This window comes from Erpetoichthys calabaricus, chromosome 13 (assembly GCF_900747795.2).
Source record: "Erpetoichthys calabaricus chromosome 13, fErpCal1.3, whole genome shotgun sequence".
Taxonomy (NCBI): domain Eukaryota; kingdom Metazoa; phylum Chordata; class Cladistia; order Polypteriformes; family Polypteridae; genus Erpetoichthys; species Erpetoichthys calabaricus.
The window spans coordinates 44451226-44471959 of NC_041406.2; the positions used below are offsets into that span (position 1 = coordinate 44451226).

General features: G+C 36.0%; 1 protein-coding gene across 1 annotated transcript in view; it reads right to left on the minus strand.

Moving 5' to 3' along the window:
• Window positions 1-286: 286 nt before the first annotated feature.
• Window positions 287-20734, minus strand: part of kcnh8 (potassium voltage-gated channel, subfamily H (eag-related), member 8) — a 278164-nt gene continuing 257716 nt past the window's right edge. Inside the window, exon 16 of the mRNA XM_051936034.1 lies at window positions 287-2277. Coding sequence (XP_051791994.1) covers window positions 1585-2277 — 693 coding nt within the window. The 3' untranslated portion in view covers window positions 287-1584. The remainder of the gene's footprint in view (window positions 2278-20734) is intronic.

The window sequence follows — 20734 nt, forward strand, 5'->3', positions numbered from 1 at the left end:
ATAATAAAATCAGGAAGCTAACTGGACATTCTATGAACAGTTTGAGTTTTTTACAGGAAATAATGTCACCCTCAGATTGTCATATACAGTATGAAAAAAAAGTATTGATAATTAGAAGCAGTTGCTTTAGTCCCAGATACCCCAGCTGCAGTGTATTGTGCAAAGCCAATGACCTAAAATGTCAAATATATTGGATAATACTGATATATTTGTTGATTATGCAAAATGTATTGTTATAATTTTGAGCCTTAGTTTATGTAATACTCTTGATTACAAGAATATATGTATTTTATTATTCTACAATTACATTGCAGAAAATGTATGAAAGTTTTGCCATGTTAAACAATTACATTATACATCATACCAGATGCTGCAGCATATACATCATTATATTACATTCAGAAATGTAAAACATCTTAAATCCCCACAGCACATTATTATTGTATAAAAAAGCATAGCTTTTACAGGAAATATATTGGTTTAATGAAAATTTAATATTGAAAGTAACTTTTTGTTGCTTAAAATAGGGTTTGTGCATTGGTTAGAGTGTAACATATAAATAAAGACAATTTATGCCATCATCTGTTAGCATTTTATTCCGTTATTGGGGGAATCAAATTCATTTGTAAATTGATCAATACATTTAATATTGGCTATAGTACTGTAATTGTGTGGAAGGTAAAAAATAAAATTTCTTTTTCTGTTTAACAGGATTTTGCTTTTCAAAACTTACCAGAGGTAAAATGGTAAGAAGTACATTCATTGCAGTCATTCCATTTTATACTTTAAACTTTTTCATAGAATAGTGCCTTATGATTCATTTTAATATTTGATCAGTATAGATCTTACACATGCAGAATTCTCAGATTTAAATGACAACTTCTAACAGTCTTAGGTAATAATATATATTAAGATGCTTCAAAATGGCAAGCATTTTCTAAAAAGAGTCATACCTTATAAATATTTTCAATAATTTAAATACAGTTTCCATACCAAGTTTACAAAAATAGCAATTTTCTTTAATAAATAAATGAAGAGTTTGATTTACATGAGAGCAACATGCAATGTCTAATACTTGCCTACTGGGTCTACCTGGTTGATTGTCTAGAAGGTGGCATGCAGTGCTAATTGTCCCCTTGCTGCAGTAGAACTGACAAACAGGTCAGCAGGAGCTCTGATAACCTGCAGCAAACAGAGCTACAGATATTCTTGGGGAACAATCTAAAAAGAGCAGATAATAATAACCTTCAGCAAAAATAGTGAACTTGTGTTACCTTGTCTAAGACAGCCTGCTGCTCTGAACCACATGGCCTTTAAGCAGCTATAGAAATGGTGTCCACCAGACCAATATTGCTACAATCTGTGCTGAAAATGTCTATAAAACTTAAAGCTACAGTAAGGTTCTTTTAACATGCTTTTAAAACCAGCATTCTGACTTTTTATCAGTTTTGATCGATTGCCTGAAAGTGACGTTTCCCGCTGTTTCAACTGTTACGTATTAGAGAAAGGCTTTAGAATAAAGCAGTCATGCAGTAAGTCGGGCATCTGCAGGGCATGCGTCAAGTGTCATTTATCATTCTCTCATTATACATTTATGGCTTTGTCATCCTGGAAATCTACTGAAGTTGTCACAATTTCAAATGGCAAACTTATTGGGTGTTGTACAGACATTGCCACTTCAGGATCCCAAGAATTAGACAAATTTTCAAGACTTGAGCAGCTTTTCGTACTTGGATTAGGTCCTGTATAGTTGTCCAGACTATTAGGATGCAACCGTGATGATATTTCAGGGGAAGAGCATACTGATGGTGAAAGAGTGGTAGGGAAGGATTGGCAAGGTGCCAATGTGGAGTCAGATTTTGGAGAATAGCATTTTGAAAAATGTAAATGATCTCCTTGAGTTCCTACTGGAAAGTGACAAGGAAGGCAATCAGGCAATGATGATAAATAATAAAGGTCATTATCCATTGGCCTGTGAACACTTCTTCCAACCCTCATTGGACTACTCATACTATTTGATGGATCTGCTTCCATTCCTGCTGGCACAGCGTGTCCTTGAGAAAACATTTCTGTGGTAGGTGCACTTTTTAACACTTGAGAATGCACACAAGGACGTGGTGGAGTCCAGTTAATCCTTGCTTGCAGACCTTCCAATGATGGACCATGAGCGTGGCAGAATATAGGTGCTTTTTGCACTGATAATAGTTCTTCAAGAAGAAACATCATATTCCTCATTCCTGTGGTTAATTGTGCTACTTCTTGGCTCAGTGTACTGACCTAAAAAATCAGACCAAGAAAATGAAATTAATTATTTATTGCACATCATATTGCTTCATATGCATAATATGGTTTGAAAAATTGATAGTTAGCTTAAGGAGTATCTTGTTATATTATCTGGTTAAATATACTATATAATTTAAAAGAGTCTCAAATCTGTAACATTTTTGGAAGTTACTAAAACAATATCATCCAAAAATAAAAAAATTAAAAGACTATGTAATAACCTGCAATATATTGTTGTTAACACAATTTAACACTGCAGTGACTATTAACAGTCAGACACAAAATGGCCAACAGATGCCATTTTTATTGTAATAATGTAAGGCTAAAATAATAATGTGACCTCTCGTTAGCTTCTGTTTGGTGTCACAAGGCACACCTCTAAAAACAAATAGTAAAAAAAAAAATCTTTATTGTTCTTTCCTCCTTTACTCTTACATGTTATATGCTTCACACTCCAATTCTGCATCTTCTCCCACTACTCTCTCAAATAATATAAGATATTATTAGATATAGATAGATAGATAGATAGATAGATAGATAGATAGATAGATAGATAGATAGATAGATAGATAGATAGATAGATAGATAGATAGATAGATAGATAGATAGATAGATACTTTCTTAATCCCAAGGGGATGCTTACTAGGATGGCGTCATGGAACCATGGGTAATTTAAAAGCTGGGATGAATGTTGTTGCCAAAGGCTCAATGTTGAGAGGAAGATAGGCCAAAGAAATGTGTGTGGGGGTGTGGGGAGGGGGGTGCTTCTTATGTTGGTCAAAGGAGCAAACAGGAGGTACAACAAGTGCATAGAGATTGGGATATACATTATTTAAAAATCAGCAGGGCTAAAAGATCATGAGCCCTACAGAAAGTATTAGCACTGTAGGAATGGATATGCTTGTGTCCTCCATAGGATGGAAATGGTTGTACGTTCTGTGTTTGCAAGTGCAGTGGTGTGAGAGAAGATGTATTTTATTACTAATATTCCGACTTAATCAAGAAATTTAGTTATAATACATGTTAACATTGTGTATTTGATTTTATTATTTATGCCACGTGATTGACAGGACATGTGACCGCAATTCCTCCCGTCGATGACATCCCTAGCCGCCCTGGTTGTTCTGTCGGAAAACCAAAAAAGTTTTTAAAGGGCAAACCAGAAGAGAGGTGAAAAACAGAAAAGGGTTAAAACCATGGATCGATAAGTGCCAAAACAATGAAGCCAAACAGTGTCAGTTACTGTAGTTTTCTTTTCAAGTAGGTCAAGTACTAGCTTCATTTAAAAGTTTCCTGATTCTCTTTTTGACATTGATATTTGATTTTACCAAGGTGCTTTGTTTGCTCAATTCATTTTTGGTCTCCTGGTTTTGATATTTTGCCTGACACTGACTATGATTCTGGTTAACATTACCATCTCTTGGTCCTTTCAGTCGCTCACAATAATCATGAAGTCCCTGTCTTCATCAACATTGAGGAATATTTTCTGATTATTAGCACTCCTGTGTGATATTCAGAACCTGTACATACAGAAGAACAGTTTTGTTTGCCTATTTGACATTCTTTAGAGCTTGTTAAAAGTGGGTACAGGGTGAGATGTTTCTTCTTCCTTGTGAATACTTTCATGACCTGAATATAAAGCACAGTGCAGGCTGGGAGGGTATCCAGTTAGGGAAAGTGAATAATTTGTCTGCTCTGTTTGAGTATGATGATTTCCTCTTTGCTTTTATTAGATTGTAATATTTTTGATTTAGGACTGCCTGCTGCTGCCTAACAGCTTGTAGGGACACTAGTCTCCTATGATTCCTGGACAACATGGTCCAATGCCTTTTTCTAAGAAACTCATCAAAAAAAAGTAATTTGTTCAAACAATTTGTACAACTGCCTCCAAAAATCAGTACACAATTTTACTTTGCACTGATTTGATTTTTTGCTCCTACTTCTTTTTATGTATTCACTAGTAACCAAGTTCATCGTTATGCCAATCACAGATGTACAGTATATATTTCAAGAGTCAGCCTCTAATGGACGAGGGTCTGACATAAGACTGGAAAAGCTCCAGTTCCATGGGGACTCTGATTATTATTCAGAGCATTCTGAACAAATAGGCAGATATACTCCCAGGGGACTGTGAAGAAAACATTCATAAATAATATATTAATAGATATTAACTCAAGATCTGTTTTGTGTGGTAGAATATTTATGATAAAAAAGTTATAAAAGTCATATCATTTGGCAGCATCACTTTTCTTTGGATCAGAGAAAAAACACAATCTGTTAACATGGTTTTGTGAAAGGCATATGTGAATTTTCTCTTCCTAGACCATCTTTGTTGGCGGCTTTATAAAGATATTATGTGAAGAACAGATTGCACATACTAAATTATTAAAGACATTTACAAAAGGATAATATAATAAGTATAGGGCAAATGCAAAGTATATACAAAATAGAAAATTGAGGTAAAAAGCAGTCAAAATATAGAGTACTTAGATCAATTGCCACAATTGTACATTTTTACAGCAGGTGTTTATATAAACTGCTCTTTGCTGTTAATTACCTGTTTGCATTTCTGAGTGTGAAATTTAATTATTTTTATGTTGACAGTTCAAAAAGGTTAATACAATGCTACAAATATAACCATAGAAACAGTAGAAAATACTTAGGGGCTTTGATTGGTGTTACACCTGCATTCAGCTATTCACTAGCAAGAACACGTCTCGAGTACTGCCACCAGTTCTTATTAGAAAAAAGACAGAGCTGTGTTAAAATTCTTACACAAGGTACATTTTCAGAAAATCACTTTATTAATTGTTAAGGAAAATGGGCTTTACAGAAACCTAATTAACTTCTGAAATACTCTTTCAGAAAAAGTGAATTCAGCAGACATGGGGGACATAAATGATGAATAAAAGATAACAAATTCAAGAAAAAAAGGCAAAAACAAAACAAAACAAAAAAAAAAAAAACAGGAAACACATTTTGCACCGAGTACATTGTCAGGTCCTAAAACAAACTGCCTGTTCCTGTTGTTCAACTTAATTTTGTGTCAGCATTTCAGAAATGGCTGAGACAAGTGCTATAGAAAAGAACAAAGATCATATAGTTTTCCATCCATCCATCCATTTTCCAACCCGCTGAATCCGAACACAGGGTGACGGGGGTCTGCTGGAGCCAATCCCAGCCAACACAGGGCACAAGGCAGGAACCAGTCCCGGGCAGGGTGCCAACCCACCACAGGACTCATATAGTTTGTTAGTATTTAATATTGTGTACATCAATCACACATTAAAAATGTGTTTTTAACAAGAAACAATTAAGACTTTATAGGTGTTTTACTAATTAAAAAAGCTCAGAAATAAAAATATGGAGAAGAGAAATTACCTGAGTTAAAGCCTATTCAAATGAAATTGTTTTTTGAAACACTGATTTGTTATATTGTTTTGCTGCTGTTTCACTTTGCTAGCATAGTGATAAATGATAAATGAATGTCATTTAATGAATTAATTGGTGACTTAAAAAGGGAATATATTTTTTGAAAATAAGTCAGTGTAACTACCTAAATTTTTAGCAATGTGATCACTGATAAGAACATTTTTTATCTGTGACAGGGGGAGGAAGAGTTGATGAGAGTGGGTATGAAACAGTGTAGACATGTCAGAGGCACTGTTTTAGTTTGTATCAGATCCAAATATCAAAGACTGGGATATGACACCATCATTCCAGGAAGAAAGCCATGAACCTGGAAGGGACAAGTAAAATTATGACTCTTAAGAGAAGCAAGCATGAAAAGGCAGTTTATGACCTAATTACCGGTATATCCTTTCTTTTTTGTTTGTCTGAAATTAGAAAGGATGCTTTATGCAGAAAAAAGCAGTGGAACAGGGGACTGGGTCGTGCCTGATCTGTGTCATTCGTGAATGCTGAACCCCTACACTGGTCCAGGAAGTGTGTCAGGGGTTACAAAGCCACAACAAAATGAAGGTTTGTATGTTGCAGATTCTATTTCTCCACTTTCCATCCAGAGGACATGCTGGAAAAAAGACAACGCCAGACCAAAGACTAATTTTAGATCAATATTAAGACAGAAAGCACCTGGTATTCTAAGCATATTGGATTCCTAACATAAACCTCGTATTTATATTTTGTGACATACTTTGTACTCTGCTATTTGTGGCATGTTATGTATAATGCATGAATATATGTATAACTTTTGCTGTTCTGCCTATTCTGGTACTCCATCTAATTGTGTGGGGTTACAGATATAAAAGAAAGGGGGTAAGTATCAAACTACAATAGCAGTCAATCCTGACAGTGTGGTAAAAGTACAGGATTTGGAAGATTCTGTTATAATCTACATAAAAATGTTGCCTTGAATCCAGTTATGAACAGCTGAGAATTTTTTGCAAGATAAAACTCTTTAATTTCTATTAAATTCACTTTTGTTGCAAATACTGGGATATAGGATGGTATAAAGCTAAGTGATGGCACACCTGCAATTACAAACCTGGACAGGAAAGTTTAACATGTTCTTGCAGGGATGATAGATTAATGACTAAAGGAAGGCTTACACAAAGTAATTTTTGCAAGGATAATATTAACATAGAATGATAAAAGGGGGACAGTAGATAATAGGCTAATAGTCTCCCAAATTGACTGTTGGCAACAAGGAAACACCTTTCATATGTATTGTGCCCTCATTCCTACACAAGTTGGGCATCAAAGGAATTAGATGGCCTATATAAAACAGACTACGAGAGCATTTCTGATCTTAGAAATGATTCAGGGATTTAACCTGGAAGTGGTCCTCAAAGGAAGCTCCAACCAGTAATGGTTTCAGCAAGCTTTAAGTCAGAAGAGCAGGTGGTGGCAAGAGCTCAGCTGACAGAAGACAGTGATGCTGGGTGGTTGGAAAAGAAACAGTGATAGGAAGGGCAGAGTACCATGGTGTTTCTTTGCTGGAAAAGCACAAGCCATTCCATCATGTTTCAACTAAGGTGTGCTCCTTGGCTTATGTTTTCTTTTTTATGTCAGTTTGCATGTTCGAAAGTATTATTTTTCATATGTGTTTTATAATTATGAAAATGTTAATATTTTGTTTCTTTATTATTTACTATCTATGCATGAGGTGTTCTAGTATTTTCCTTGTGTTTTGTGGGTGGGATTTTAAGAGGCAAGGCTACTCTGATGCCACAGCTGAAGGAAAACCCTCAGTCTATATCAGTGGCAGGCCGTCAGGGCCTGCAAGGCCTTCTCTGCTGGCCTAAAAAAATATCTGAATCATAAACTGATGTTAATTATATTTTGTCCATGAATACTTATTAAATAATTCCAAATAGTCTGTCCGCTTCCTTTCATAGCTTTTCCGATGGTTGTACTGCTTCCAGACATGTATTTTCGTATTAAAGCATTAAACCAATCACATTTCAGCCATCATTTGTTACCAGGCAGGGTCAAAGTCAAAGAAGTCTGCCCGGAGGTCTTCACAATCCGTTCTGCAGGCCCTCTAACACAAAATAAATGTCGATTAAACTGTTGCTTCAACCAATCAGATTTTGAGTTGGTTTCACTAGGGCCCTCTAGCAGGCGTACGGCAACGTCACCGTATTCAGACCCGTTGATTGGATAGGATGGTGCGGATGGTGTACTAGAAAAATCTGAATGAGAGCATCATGGGGCAGCTGTACACATTGGTATGTTTGGCGGTGACCATTCCCGTGTCCACTGCTTCTGTCGAGCGGATATTTTCAGCCCTAAAGCGAATTAAAACTTATGCCAGAAATACGACAGGGCAGGTTTGACTTTCAGCATTAGCTTCGATGGCGATAGAAAGGGACTTCGTGATGGAACTGAAGCGCACGGATAATCTGTACGACAGAGTAATTGAACTGTTTTTGAGGAAAGAGAGGAGGATGGATTTTGTTTACAAATAATCTGAATTTTTGGTGAGTAAAATGTTGCGATTTTCCTAAATAATATTGCAAGTTTATGAGTTATTATTGATGTTTTTTATGTGTGTCGTGGGCTGTAGCTGCAAGCAGAAAGGAACTTGTTCACCCCGGTTTGTCTATTTAATAAAGGCATTTATTGTGGCTACAGGAGTTATCTATCTGCGATGCAACAGCTCTTTATACTGTATTTCTGCATATTAAGATGGTTTTTATAACCATAAATTAGTTTTTGAGGAGCGGGTTGATTCAGACGGAGCACTACTGAAGGCCTAGGTGTGAAATGCACGGTCTGCCACTGGTCTATATATTGTGAGGCTTAGGATTGGGTCCTTCAGTGGTTTAGAAAGAGTGCATCAACTGGCACTATTTATTGTCTTGAAATCTTGCTTTTGTTTGTGACTTTTGAATATTGAATTTTGCCTTGAGCTTTGGTCCCTGTGGATTGAAGAACTTTTGCATGTTTTCCCCATTTTTTCGTCTGCTTTTTAACAGTCCCTCTCCGCTGAAGGGTATTTTTGTACATTTTGAACATGTTAACTTAATTCTGAACTTCTGAAGCAAAATATCCTTTTTGAATTCGGGCAGGCTGACACTTTCCATTAGGGTTTGGGGTCAGGCTACCTGGGGTGAGGCCTATTCCTGGGCAGGGCAGGGAAGGTCCTATCCTAGTTTATAGGTCTTTTTAGAGGCCTCACACCATTTTTTAAATTTTCAGTGCACTGAATCACAACATCCACATGTTAGTTAAGGACCCATTCTTGTATTGAGGCTCACTCAAAAGGACTAGTGAGATACTACATTGTCTTTGCTGAATTAGAAGGGACAAGCCCAGAGAAAGTTAATTTTTAACAATACGCTATTGGACAAAAAACAGTAAAATCCATGGAGCTGGCTTTGTTTTCAGGAAACTGTTCAGCAAACTTACCTTACTATGATCATTGGGATTTTTCCATATTAGGCCTGCTGAACACTTTAATTTGATCAAGATTGTTTTAGTGCTTACAAATGGCCACATGTGTAGCCAAGGTCAAAACATGGTAAAACAAGAGATCACTCATGACGTTAAAGGGTAAGTGCTGTATTCAAAGTCAAAATAAATGCATTTAAAGGATTAGCACATGTTTTGGGCATGCACCAAATTAGCATAATTCTGGACAAAAATTTTTGAATGCCTATCACACAGCCTTGGTGTCACAATCACTGCTAACCCATTAACATCAGTGTGTGGTGTACTCCCAGATGGACTTAAAGTGGAGAAGGACACATTAATTGTAATGGCTTATACCATACTATTAGCACATAGACTTTTCTTGGTTAACTGGAAGAATCCCAGCCCACCTGTTATAAACCAGTGGGTAACTGATGTTCTATACTGTTTGAAATTGGAAAAAATAAAATTCTCACTTAGAAGATCTGTTCAAAACTTTTTTTTAAATACAGCAAGATCTAATTAACATAATTTTAGTATAAGCATTTATATCAGGGAAAAGGATATTTCCCCTCTTCTTTGTTGTTTTTAAAGATTTGCTCTTGTTGTTGGCTCTCCTCTCATTCTCGCGGATAGGGGTTGAACTCTGGTTCATTAAGTTAGACTCGATTGTATGGAATGTTATTTTCTTCAAACAAAATCAATAATAACAAAAAAAGAAAGCCCATAAATCATTTTGTGTTTTGTGAATCGAATCATTTGTTGTGCCTGTACATTTGGCACACATAATATGAATTTAATATTTGGTCATTTCATGATGTGTTTATTTTTATCATGATGACAGGGATGTCATTTTGTTTTAACTTTGAAAATCTTTTTTCACTTATTGTGATGATATTTTGTAAACATGTGAACGACCATAGGCATATTGTTTACTTTTCACCTGGTGAGTTGAAACTGCACAATGTCATCACATAACATCTATAAAAGATAACAGCATGGCAATCACTGTATCGTAGCTTTGCATAAAATTTTAAATCAACTCCTTTGAATGTTCTTGTATTTCTTTATGGTTAGTGATTTCTGTCATTGGGTAGATTTTGGCTCAGTCTCTGTTTCCTTGTTAATGAATTAGTTATTTTCCTACAGCTTCATTCACTAGTCATTTTTGACCCCCTTTTTACCTACTTCCTGCTGAAACTTTGACTATAAGTTTGACTTTACCAAAACAATCTGTTTCTTGGCTTTTTCTAATTCTGTACATTATAACTTGGAAACTAGTTTGGCATTGCTCTACTCTATTCTGACAGTAAAAATCCTTCGCCACATGCTCCAAAATTGTTCACTCCCAGTTGCTGTCAAAGGCCTTTTTTCTCCATCAGTTGTGAAGGTCTCTGGAAAATTCTATTTAAACTTGGATTCCTACAAAATTTGTAACTATCGTGAGTCAGATGCTGTGATACACAACTGCAAATGTCCTCTAAAAAAGGGAAGAAACTAATTCCTTCGTCATTCAAATGTAATTATAATGCTCATTAATTTTTACCATCGAACTTCACATTATTTGATCTTGACCAGTGTGGTCTGAATAAAATACAGGTTTGACAGAACCTCTTGAAACTACACCACCACAAGATGAAGCAACTAAGATGATGGTCATTGACCATCAATATGGCAGATACTATAACTGTTGTTTTTTAACCATACCTCAAAAGAATACCACGGTTCTCTGAACCTCTCTAAACCTCCTCTTCTCATTCATTCATGTTCATCTAAATGCCCTTGACAGGTATCATTCTGGTTTTGAGTGAATACTGACAAATGAGTCGAATTTATGGATGGATGGAAGGAAGGAAGGAAGGAAGGAAGGATGTATGAATGTACAGGCCTAGGAAAGGGCCAGCCACCCAGTAGGGGGCTGCCACAGCTCTACTATTTCATGCTCATTACAATATTTACAAAAGAATAACATTATTTAAAACTCCTTTTTTTTCTTCGCTTTTGTATTTGTTTGTAATTATATAATTACTGATCTTTTAATGTTTTTGTGTAACTGTCATTGGCTTTTCTTATTAGTCTTATCACAAAAGTATTATAATTGTAATAATACCGCAGTTGCTTCACAAATATTATTCATTCTAGAAACATTTTTTTAATAATCATGCATAGGGATTTTTCCAGTTTTCCAGGATTCTATATGCCATTTGTAACCTTTGTACTATGTCCTTTTGTAGGCATATTTAACCTTCAAATTATTCTTCAGAAATACAGCAGATGCCTTTTATTTAAAATGTTATTGTGTTCCTGTTATGTTTCTATAGAAACCATATAAATGTCTAGTGAGAAAGAAATTTAAATATTTTCATCACAAAAAGAATGTGAAACATATTCAGAACAGGTAATAAAACCACATCTTGTATTTCATAGTGTACTGCAATTTATAGCTTAATATTTGCAGAAAGTTGAATATTTTCTATATAAAGTTTTCATGAGACTGTAATTCTTAAACCTTATTTTATAATGTGACACATTACAACTGTATTTACTACTTTATAATAAAAATGTAAGAATATTTAAAGAAAACACCTAAAACACCTTTTGTAATTCAATTACCATTCAAATGTTTTTTTGTTAGTATAAAAAATGTAAATTATGGAAAAAGTGACCTTTTAAAAATAGGGCCTTGTAGATCTCAACACAGCTTAGGTTTAGTAATCTGTCTCTAAAGTATAACAGATTTAAATTAAAGCCCATGCTGTTTTCATGTTTTACAGAGAAACTATTTAACTTTCTGTCAGTTTCTTTTACTTTCTAATATTCTTTTTAATCAAATTGTTAATGATGATAATAGATATAATTACATGCACAGCGGGCTTACATCTGGAAGTGTACTTTATGAAAATGATTTTAATTGAATTGAGTATAAGTGGTGTTTTATACTGTTTTTGCAAACTTAACATACTATTAATTAACATACTGCTGAAAGTGGAAAGAAACAGTATAAGACCTCGTTTTTATTATACATTAAAAGCAATAAATGTCACACTAAATATTTAAATTCAAAACTGTTTGAAATATTATTTATTTGATTTATATGACATAAAAATATCTGCAGTAACTGATGAAAAATAGTCAGTATACATATAATAGAGTCATTGAAGGAAGCTGTTGAGTTTCAGCAAAACCCGAAGTGCATGGCAAGAAATTGTAAACCAGCAAGACTGTTGATGTAAGGGCACACATTTGCCCCTGAAATGATTATTCTATAAAATATAATTATTTGAATGTAAAGTGTTTTGCTGAAAATAAAGAACTGTGCAAGAAATAACTAAAATTCAGTGCTAAAATAAAAAGACCATAAAATTGCTGCATTAATTTCACATTAAAAGTGGGTGTTAAAAGTGTTGAAAAATATGTACATGAATTAACATAAAAAATAATGAGATGTGAAAAAATAATAATGAGCTCCATAACAGAAATGGCATTCACCTTCATGATATATGAGGGGCATTCAAAAAGTTTCCACACTTTTTTAAAATCTATTTATTAAGAATTTCAAAAACAAATCACATCATTTTTTTTACATTACATGGTGGATTTTAGGAGGCCCAGGCCCCTCATGGACCCCGTGATCATCAGAGGTGACTGTGTGCAGAGGGTGCAGACCTATAAATACCTGGGAGTGCAGCTGGATGATAAATTGGACTGGACTGCCAATATTGATGCTCTGTGTAAGAAAGGACAGAGCTGACTATAGAACATTAGAACACTCTAGACAAGAACAGGCCATTCAGCCCAACAAAGCTCGCCAGTACTATCCACTTATTTCTTCCAAGAAAACATCAAGTCGAGTTTTGAAAGACCCTAAGGTCTTACTGTCTACCACACTACTTGGTAGCTTATTCCAAGTTTCCATCGTTCTTTGTGTAAAGAAAAACTTCCTAATGTTTGTGCGAAATTTAACCTTAACAAGTTTACAACTGTGTCCCCGTGTTCTTGATGAACTCATTTTAAAATAACAGTCTCGATCCACTGCACTAATTCCCTTCATAATTTTAAACACTTCAATCATGTCACCTCTTAATCTTCTTTTGCTTAAACTGTAAAGGCTCAGCTCTTTTAATCTTTCCTCATAATTCAACCCCTGTAGCCCTGGAATCAGCCTAGTCGCTCTTCTCTGGACCTTTTCTAGTGCTGCTATGTCCTTTTTGTAGCCTGGAGACCAAAACTGCACACAGTACTCAAGATGAGGCCTCACCATTGCATTATAAAGGTTGAGCATAACCTCCTTGGACTTGTACTCCACACATCGTGCTATATATCCTAACATTCTGTTAGCGTTCTTAATGGCTTCTGAACACTGTCGGGAAGTCGATAGCTTAGAGTCCACAATGACTCCTAAATCCTTCTCATAAGGTGTAGTCTCGATTTTCCGACCGCCCATTGTGTATTCAAACCTAACATTTTTACTTCCAATGTGTAATACTTTACATTTACTGACATTAAATTTCATCTGCCACAAATCTGCCCAAGCCTGTATGCTATCCAAGTCCTTCTGTAATGATATAACGGATTCCAAATTATCTGCTAATCCACCTATCTTGGTATCATCTGCAAACTTAACCAGCTTGTTACTTATATTCCTATCTAAATCATTTATATATATTAAAAATAGCAGCGGCCCTAGCACTGACCCCTGTGGAACACCACTCTTAACATCGGCCAGTTCTGATGAGGTTCCTCGCACCATCACCCTCTGCTTCCTTTGTCTGAGCCAATTCTGCACCCATCTACAAACATCACCCTGAACTCCCACCTCTTTTAATTTGATGCCCAACCTCTCATGAGGCACCTTATCAAATGCTTTCTGAAAGTCCAGATAAATAATATCATAAGCTCCTCTTTGATCATATCCTTTTGTTGCCTCCTCATAGAATTCCAGCATGTTAGTAAAACACGACCTCCCTCTTCTGAACCCATGCTGACTGCTTAGAATAACTCCTGTCCTTGCCAGGTGTTGCTCGATCTTATCCTTAATAATTCCTTCCATTAATTTTCCTGTGATGCATGTTAAGCTTACTGGCCTATAGTTGCTTGGATCTGCCCTGTCACCCTTTTTATATAATGAGATGATATTTGCCATTTTCCAGTCCTTCGGAATCACTTCAGTGCGCAGTGACTTCCTAAAAATATGCGTCAAGGGTTTATATATGTACTCACTAGCCTCCTTAAGAACACAAGGATAAATATTATCTGGTCCTGGTAATTTGTTCGATTTCAGCTTATTTAATCTGAGCAGTACTTCTCCCTCTACAATTTCCAAATCCCTCAGTACCTCCTTAGTAGTTGCGTTTACCTCTGGGAGGTTATCCACTTGCTCACTTGTAAACACCTCAGAAAAATGTAAGTTTAAGGCATTCGCTATTTCACTGTCTGTATCTTTTAATTCCCCTTTACTATTCCTGATGCACTTGACCTCCTCCTTGACTGTTCTTTTACTACTAAAATACTGAAAGAATCTCTTAGGGTCTTCTTTCACCTTATCTGCTATATTCCTCTCCAACTGTCTTTTAGCCTCCCTGATATCCCTCTTAATGGTTGCCCTCATGTTCTCATACGCTCCACAATTCACTTTGCAGTCATTAGTCTTATATGCCTTATAAAGCAGTTTTTTCCTTTGCAACTTCTTTTTTAAATCTTTATTAATCCACCGTGGAGTTTTTTTTTAGTTTCCTATTAATTCCAAATTTAGGTATGTATCTGTCCTGCATTACATGTAAAACATTTTTAAACCTGTTCCACTGCTCCTCGACTGTCTCCACACTTAAAAGCTTATCCCAGTGTATCCTACTTAGACTTTGTCGCATCTGCTTAAAATTAGCCCTACCAAAGTTCAACTTAACAATTTTAGTCTTTGCATCTGCACTCTTACAAAATACTGAGAATTGTATTACATTATGGTCACTTGACCCTAGTGGTTCAATCACCTCTACACCCTCAATTCTATCCTGATTATTACAAAATACTAAATCCAGACAGGCTTCACCCTGTGTTGGTGCTTTAACATGCTGTGTTAAAAAACAGTCATTGATTACTTCTAAAAACTCCTGCTCTTGTACTCCGCCATCTGTAAGGTTATCCCAGTTAATATTTGGATAATTAAAGTCCCCCATGACTATAATATCTCCCTGTAAACTTGCCTTTTTGATATTACTAAAAAGATGTGTGTTGAAATTACTGTCTGGATTGGGTGGTCTATAACACACTCCTAAAATAAGACCTCTTTCCCTAATATTTTCCAGGCGAAGCCACATGTCCTCACTACGATGGGGCTCATCATCCAACTTAAGAAGACTTACATTTAAATCCTGCTTGGCATAAACAGCAACCCCACCTCCTTTTCTGTTCTGTCTATCCTTCCTAAAAAATGTGTATCCCTCTATGTTACACTCATCCCCATCTTTGTTATTTAGCCAGGTTTCCGTTATTGCTATAATATCATAATTATGCTCTGCTACATATAACTCCAACTCACTTACCTTATTTTTGATACTTCTAGCATTAAGGCAAGCTATTTTTAACGTATTACTCCTTCTACATTTAAATGTTTGCTTAGAATTTACATTACTATGCATTCTTGCTTCTACACCATTGTTTGTTCTTCCATGTATAAATCTAAACCTGGCCTGTCCTAAACTCCCTGCCCCCCCATTTCCTAGTTTAAATAATCCTCGACTAGCCTACACATACGCCTCCCCAATACATCGGTGCCCCTCCAGTTCAGATGTAACCCATCACGGCGGAACAGGTCCCATCTGTTCCAAAAGGAGTCCCAATGCCGCATAAACCTATACCCTTCTACCCTGCACCAAGATTTGAGCCACATGTTAAGCCTTCTAATCTCCTCAATCTTACCTGGACTGGCGTGTGGCACAGGCAGAACTTCGGAGAAGACTACCTAGTCAGTTCTGCTCCTCAGCTTAGCACCTAACTCTTTGAATTTGGATCGCAGAACTGACAGACTACCCTTATGTATACTTCCTTAGAAGGCTGGCATCCTTCAACATCTGCAATAAGATGCTGCAGATGTTCTATCAGGCGGTTGTGGCGAGCACCATCTTCTACGCGGTGGTGTGCTGGGGAGGCAGCATAAAGAAGAGGGACGCCTCACGCCTGGACAAACTGGTGAGGAAGGCAGGCTCTATTGTAGGCACGGAGCTGGACAGTTTGACATCCGTGGCAGAGCTACGGGCACTGAGCAGGCTCCTGTCAATCATGGAGAATCCACTGCATCCACTAAACAGTGTCATCTCCAGACAGAGGAGCAGCTTCAGCGACAGACTGCTGTCACTGTCCTGCTCCACTGACAGACTGAGGAGATTGTTTCTCCCCCACACTATGCGACTCTTCAGTTCCACCCGGGGGGGTAAACGTTAACGTTATTCAAACTTATTGTCTGTCTGTATACCTGCATTGTTATCACTCTTTAATTTAATATTTTCTTTATCAGTATGCTGCTGCTGGAGTATGTGAATTTCCCCTTGGGATTAATAAAGTATCTATCTATCTATCTATCTATCTATCTATCTATCTATCTATCTATCTATCTATCTATCTATCTATCTATCTATCTATCTATCTATCTATCTATCTATCACTTTTCTACATAGTCACCTTTGTTTGTGATGCAATTTTCCCAGTCACATGACACTCTCAGACACAACCAATTACTATACCTCCTCCCTTCACTGCTTCCAACGAAAATATAAAAATGCAGAAACTTTTTGAACATCCCTCATACATTCTTTTCTTTATTTTATTTGAAGAAAATACAATTGCATACAATCAAGTTAAACCTGAACAACAAATGACTTCATAGTCAAACTGGAAAAAAGAAAAAAAAATCATAAACTTAAAAAAAAAGAAAGCAGGGACAAAAAAAGGTAAAATCTACAAAAAAGAATTCGATCCCCACCCGAGAGACAGAGAGGAGATCCAATAACATGGGAAAAAAGAAAAAGACAAGTAAATGTTTTTTCCCCCCCAATATAAATGCTTATTTTAAAATTGCATTAATTAATTAATTAAAGGTGAGAAAAGAGCAAGCTATTTCTGATCTGTCCTTTTCATCCGCACAATTGTAAGTGCAAACACAACAACAGGCTTCATTGCCATAACTCATTGCAATACTGAAATGCCTATCAGATGGTCTTATCATCACAATCACTCCTAATCCATTAATAGCTTTGTTTGGTGGACTCCCAGATCGGCTTAAAGTGGAAAAGGACAAACAAACTGTGATGGGCTTTACTTCACTATTGGCACGTAGACTTGTCTTGCTCAACTGGAAGAATCCCAACCCACCACTGTTAAGTCAGTGGGTAACTGATGTTATAAATTATTTGAAGTTGGAAAAATTAAATTCTCACTTAGAGGATCTGTTCAAAACTTTTTAAAAACTTGGCAGGACCTAATCAATAACATTTTAGAATAAGCATTTATATTGGGGTGTAAAGACTCCTTTCTCTCTTTACTACTCTCAGAAAAGTTTTACTCTGGCTGTTGGCCTTCCTCTCTTTCTCATGGGTGGGGTTGATTTGAATTTAGTGTTGTTAAGCTTGACTTGATTGTATGTAATGTTATATGCTTTTAATAAATTCAATAAAAGATTAAAAAAATAATAATAATTAAATGAATAAATTATTAAAAAAACATTTTGAACAGATCCTCTATGTGAGAATTTGATTTTTTCCAATTTCAAATAGTACAGAATTTCATTTACCCACTGACATATAAAAGGTGGGCTGGGATAAGTCTAACTGTTAGTAGTGCGGTAAAGGCAATTACAGTCAATCAATTTGTCCTTCTCCACTTTAAGCCTATCTGGGAGGATACAAAACGCAACTGTTAACAGGTTAGGAGTGACTGTGACACCAAGGCTATCTGAAAGGCATTCAAAGATTTATGTGCAAAATTCTGTTAATTTTGTGCACTCCCAAAACACATTGGACCTTGCTCTGGATACATTTTGAACAATTTTAAACAAGATAAATGTGATCGATGAAAGATTTTAAGTTGAATGATTGAATGCTTTGTGCATATGGAGCTAGAGTGTGAAAGATCCCTTAACCACCGTACCCTAGGATCTTTGAAAGGAAGAGACTTTGAGATGTGTTTATATATTGTTGAAATGCCGTCTGAGTGCATTTAACTGCATTGTCAAAGACAGGTGTGACTAAAGAGAATGATCCACAGAAAATTAAATAATGTCTGAAAATTGCTACTACGTGCCATCAGATGATATCGGTATGCTCAGATAGCAGCTGAATTTCAGTGAAACAGAGCATGCGGTTCAAATGCATAGTGTATGTTGGCCTGAAATCTATATATATAAAAGTCAATGTATGTGTGTATGTATGCATGTTCCAGCATCTCTTGTGAACGGCCGGAGTGATTTTCATGAAACTTGGTACATGTTTCTCATCGGTCGACTAAAAATACTGTAGGGTGAAATCAACCCTAACCCCACCCCCTTCTGGGTAGGGTGGGGGGTGATCTGGTGGTCTTGTATGCATGTTATCATCCAGTTGACACTCGGAACGACCACCAGAGGGCGAACTGGAGGGGACTGCCGGCATTCTTTGTATGAGCACCACCGCGCCCTGTTGCTTTTGAAATTTAATAGAGTTGGCCGGTTCCAAGCGTCAACTGGATGATAACATATATACAAGACTGCAAGACAAGCACATTACTGAGTCTTCATTGTTTGTTAATTTATTTTTAAACTTGTGTTTTTTTAATAATATTTTTCTCAAACAATTAAAAAAAAACACTTTATTTTCCTCCTGGGCAATGCTGGATATTTCAGCTAGTTGGTCTTATATACGAGAGCATTTGTCTTTGTATTCATGTTACTACCTTCTCAACTGTGTATTAATGTCTTGAATTGGTCTTCATGATTGAAGAACTAAAGAAAAACCTACAAAATTCAAGAAGGTACTAAAATGTGCAGTTTCAGGAAAAAACAAAAAACAGAAGAAAATGCATTGATTTCTCCTTCCTCATTTATCTGGTGGTGCCAAGGAAATTACTGCTGCTCCAAAGTTCCAGAATACTAGAGCTAAATTCAACACTAAAGACAAGTGTATGTTGTTTGTGTAGGAATGAATAAATTGATTTATTGAATTTAGTCATTATTCATTTTTCATCCATTATTGATTTATAAAAATAATAATAAGACAAACCAAAGTGGGTTTGATAAACATGTATTATGTTATGTTGTATCCACCTTTCAGGTCCAGTAGACCTAGTTTGAATCCTTCAATCAGTCATTATGTGGGCTTTGCACAAAAAAGTGGAAAATGTATATTTCAAATGCATTAAAATCAGTCAGGAAATTAACTAAATTAAATTATCTTCCTAGCTTTTTCCTTCAGCTGTTGGAAGTATTTACATTTTCATATAATGTCTGTGATGTGACATTGATTTGAGAATACATTTATTAAAGTGAATGAAAACAACAAAAAATTAAAATCTTAAGATAACAGTTTTAAAAGAGTCCCATGAGTTTATTCCAATAATGTATACTACTGTGGGTATCCCATAATGAGCTAAGAGACATGTGCTGTATGTAGGTGAACCTGTGCTGCAAGTAAGGTATAAAAAAATGTCATTAATTTGAGAAGGTTTATCAAAATGACAGGTCGCTTGGTCTAAGAACTCAGAAGAACTATATAAGAAAGGGCAGAGCAGGCTCTTTTTCTTAGGAGACTGTGTTCATTCAATGTGGGTAGTGACACATCTTCTTTAACTCTCCAGTGCAATTTTCTATACCACGCAAAATATGCCCGTACTAGCTGAGTAAGCCCATGCTGTAAAAAGCATGGGGTTCCAGACACTACTGAAATTGTCAGAAAAAAAATGAAATGTAGAGATGTCAGGTAATTGAAAGGAACTATTCTGGGCATCTCTCTCCTAGGAGGATTCGTTTTCTGACGTGCTCGCCTCACTTGTGTATTAGCAGCGGGAGAAAAAGTAAAAGGGATACTATTTTGCCAATGTACTCGCCTCGCTTCTGTATTAGTGGCTAAGCGAGTTTGTTTTCTCGGAGGTGGAGCCCTTACCCCGACTCCTGTGGTCAAAATCTAACATCTTATTAAAGAAAGAAACATCCTCTAACAGGACAATTCAGTGATCAGGCTGGAGAAAAGCTGTTCATTGTATCTTTTAATGACTCCTCGGCAAAATGCCTTGGAGGGATCATTTTTCAAAAGCAGTAGAATGGTCAGAGAAACAAAGGATAGAGGTTCATGTTATAAACTACTGAATTTACACACAATGTCAATCAATGCATACATTTTACTCTGGTTGGTTTGTTGGTTTACACCCAAATGATTTATATAAAATAAAAGTCTATTATATTATATTCTGGTTCTTCTTATACCTTTTGAGATGAGCCACCACCTTTGAAATTTCTGTGTATATAACAATTGCACATTCTTGTTGCTTATAGTAATCTCTTAGTCAACCTTCAGTTCATTTTGTATGTTACATCAACCTTTCTTCTGGGACATTC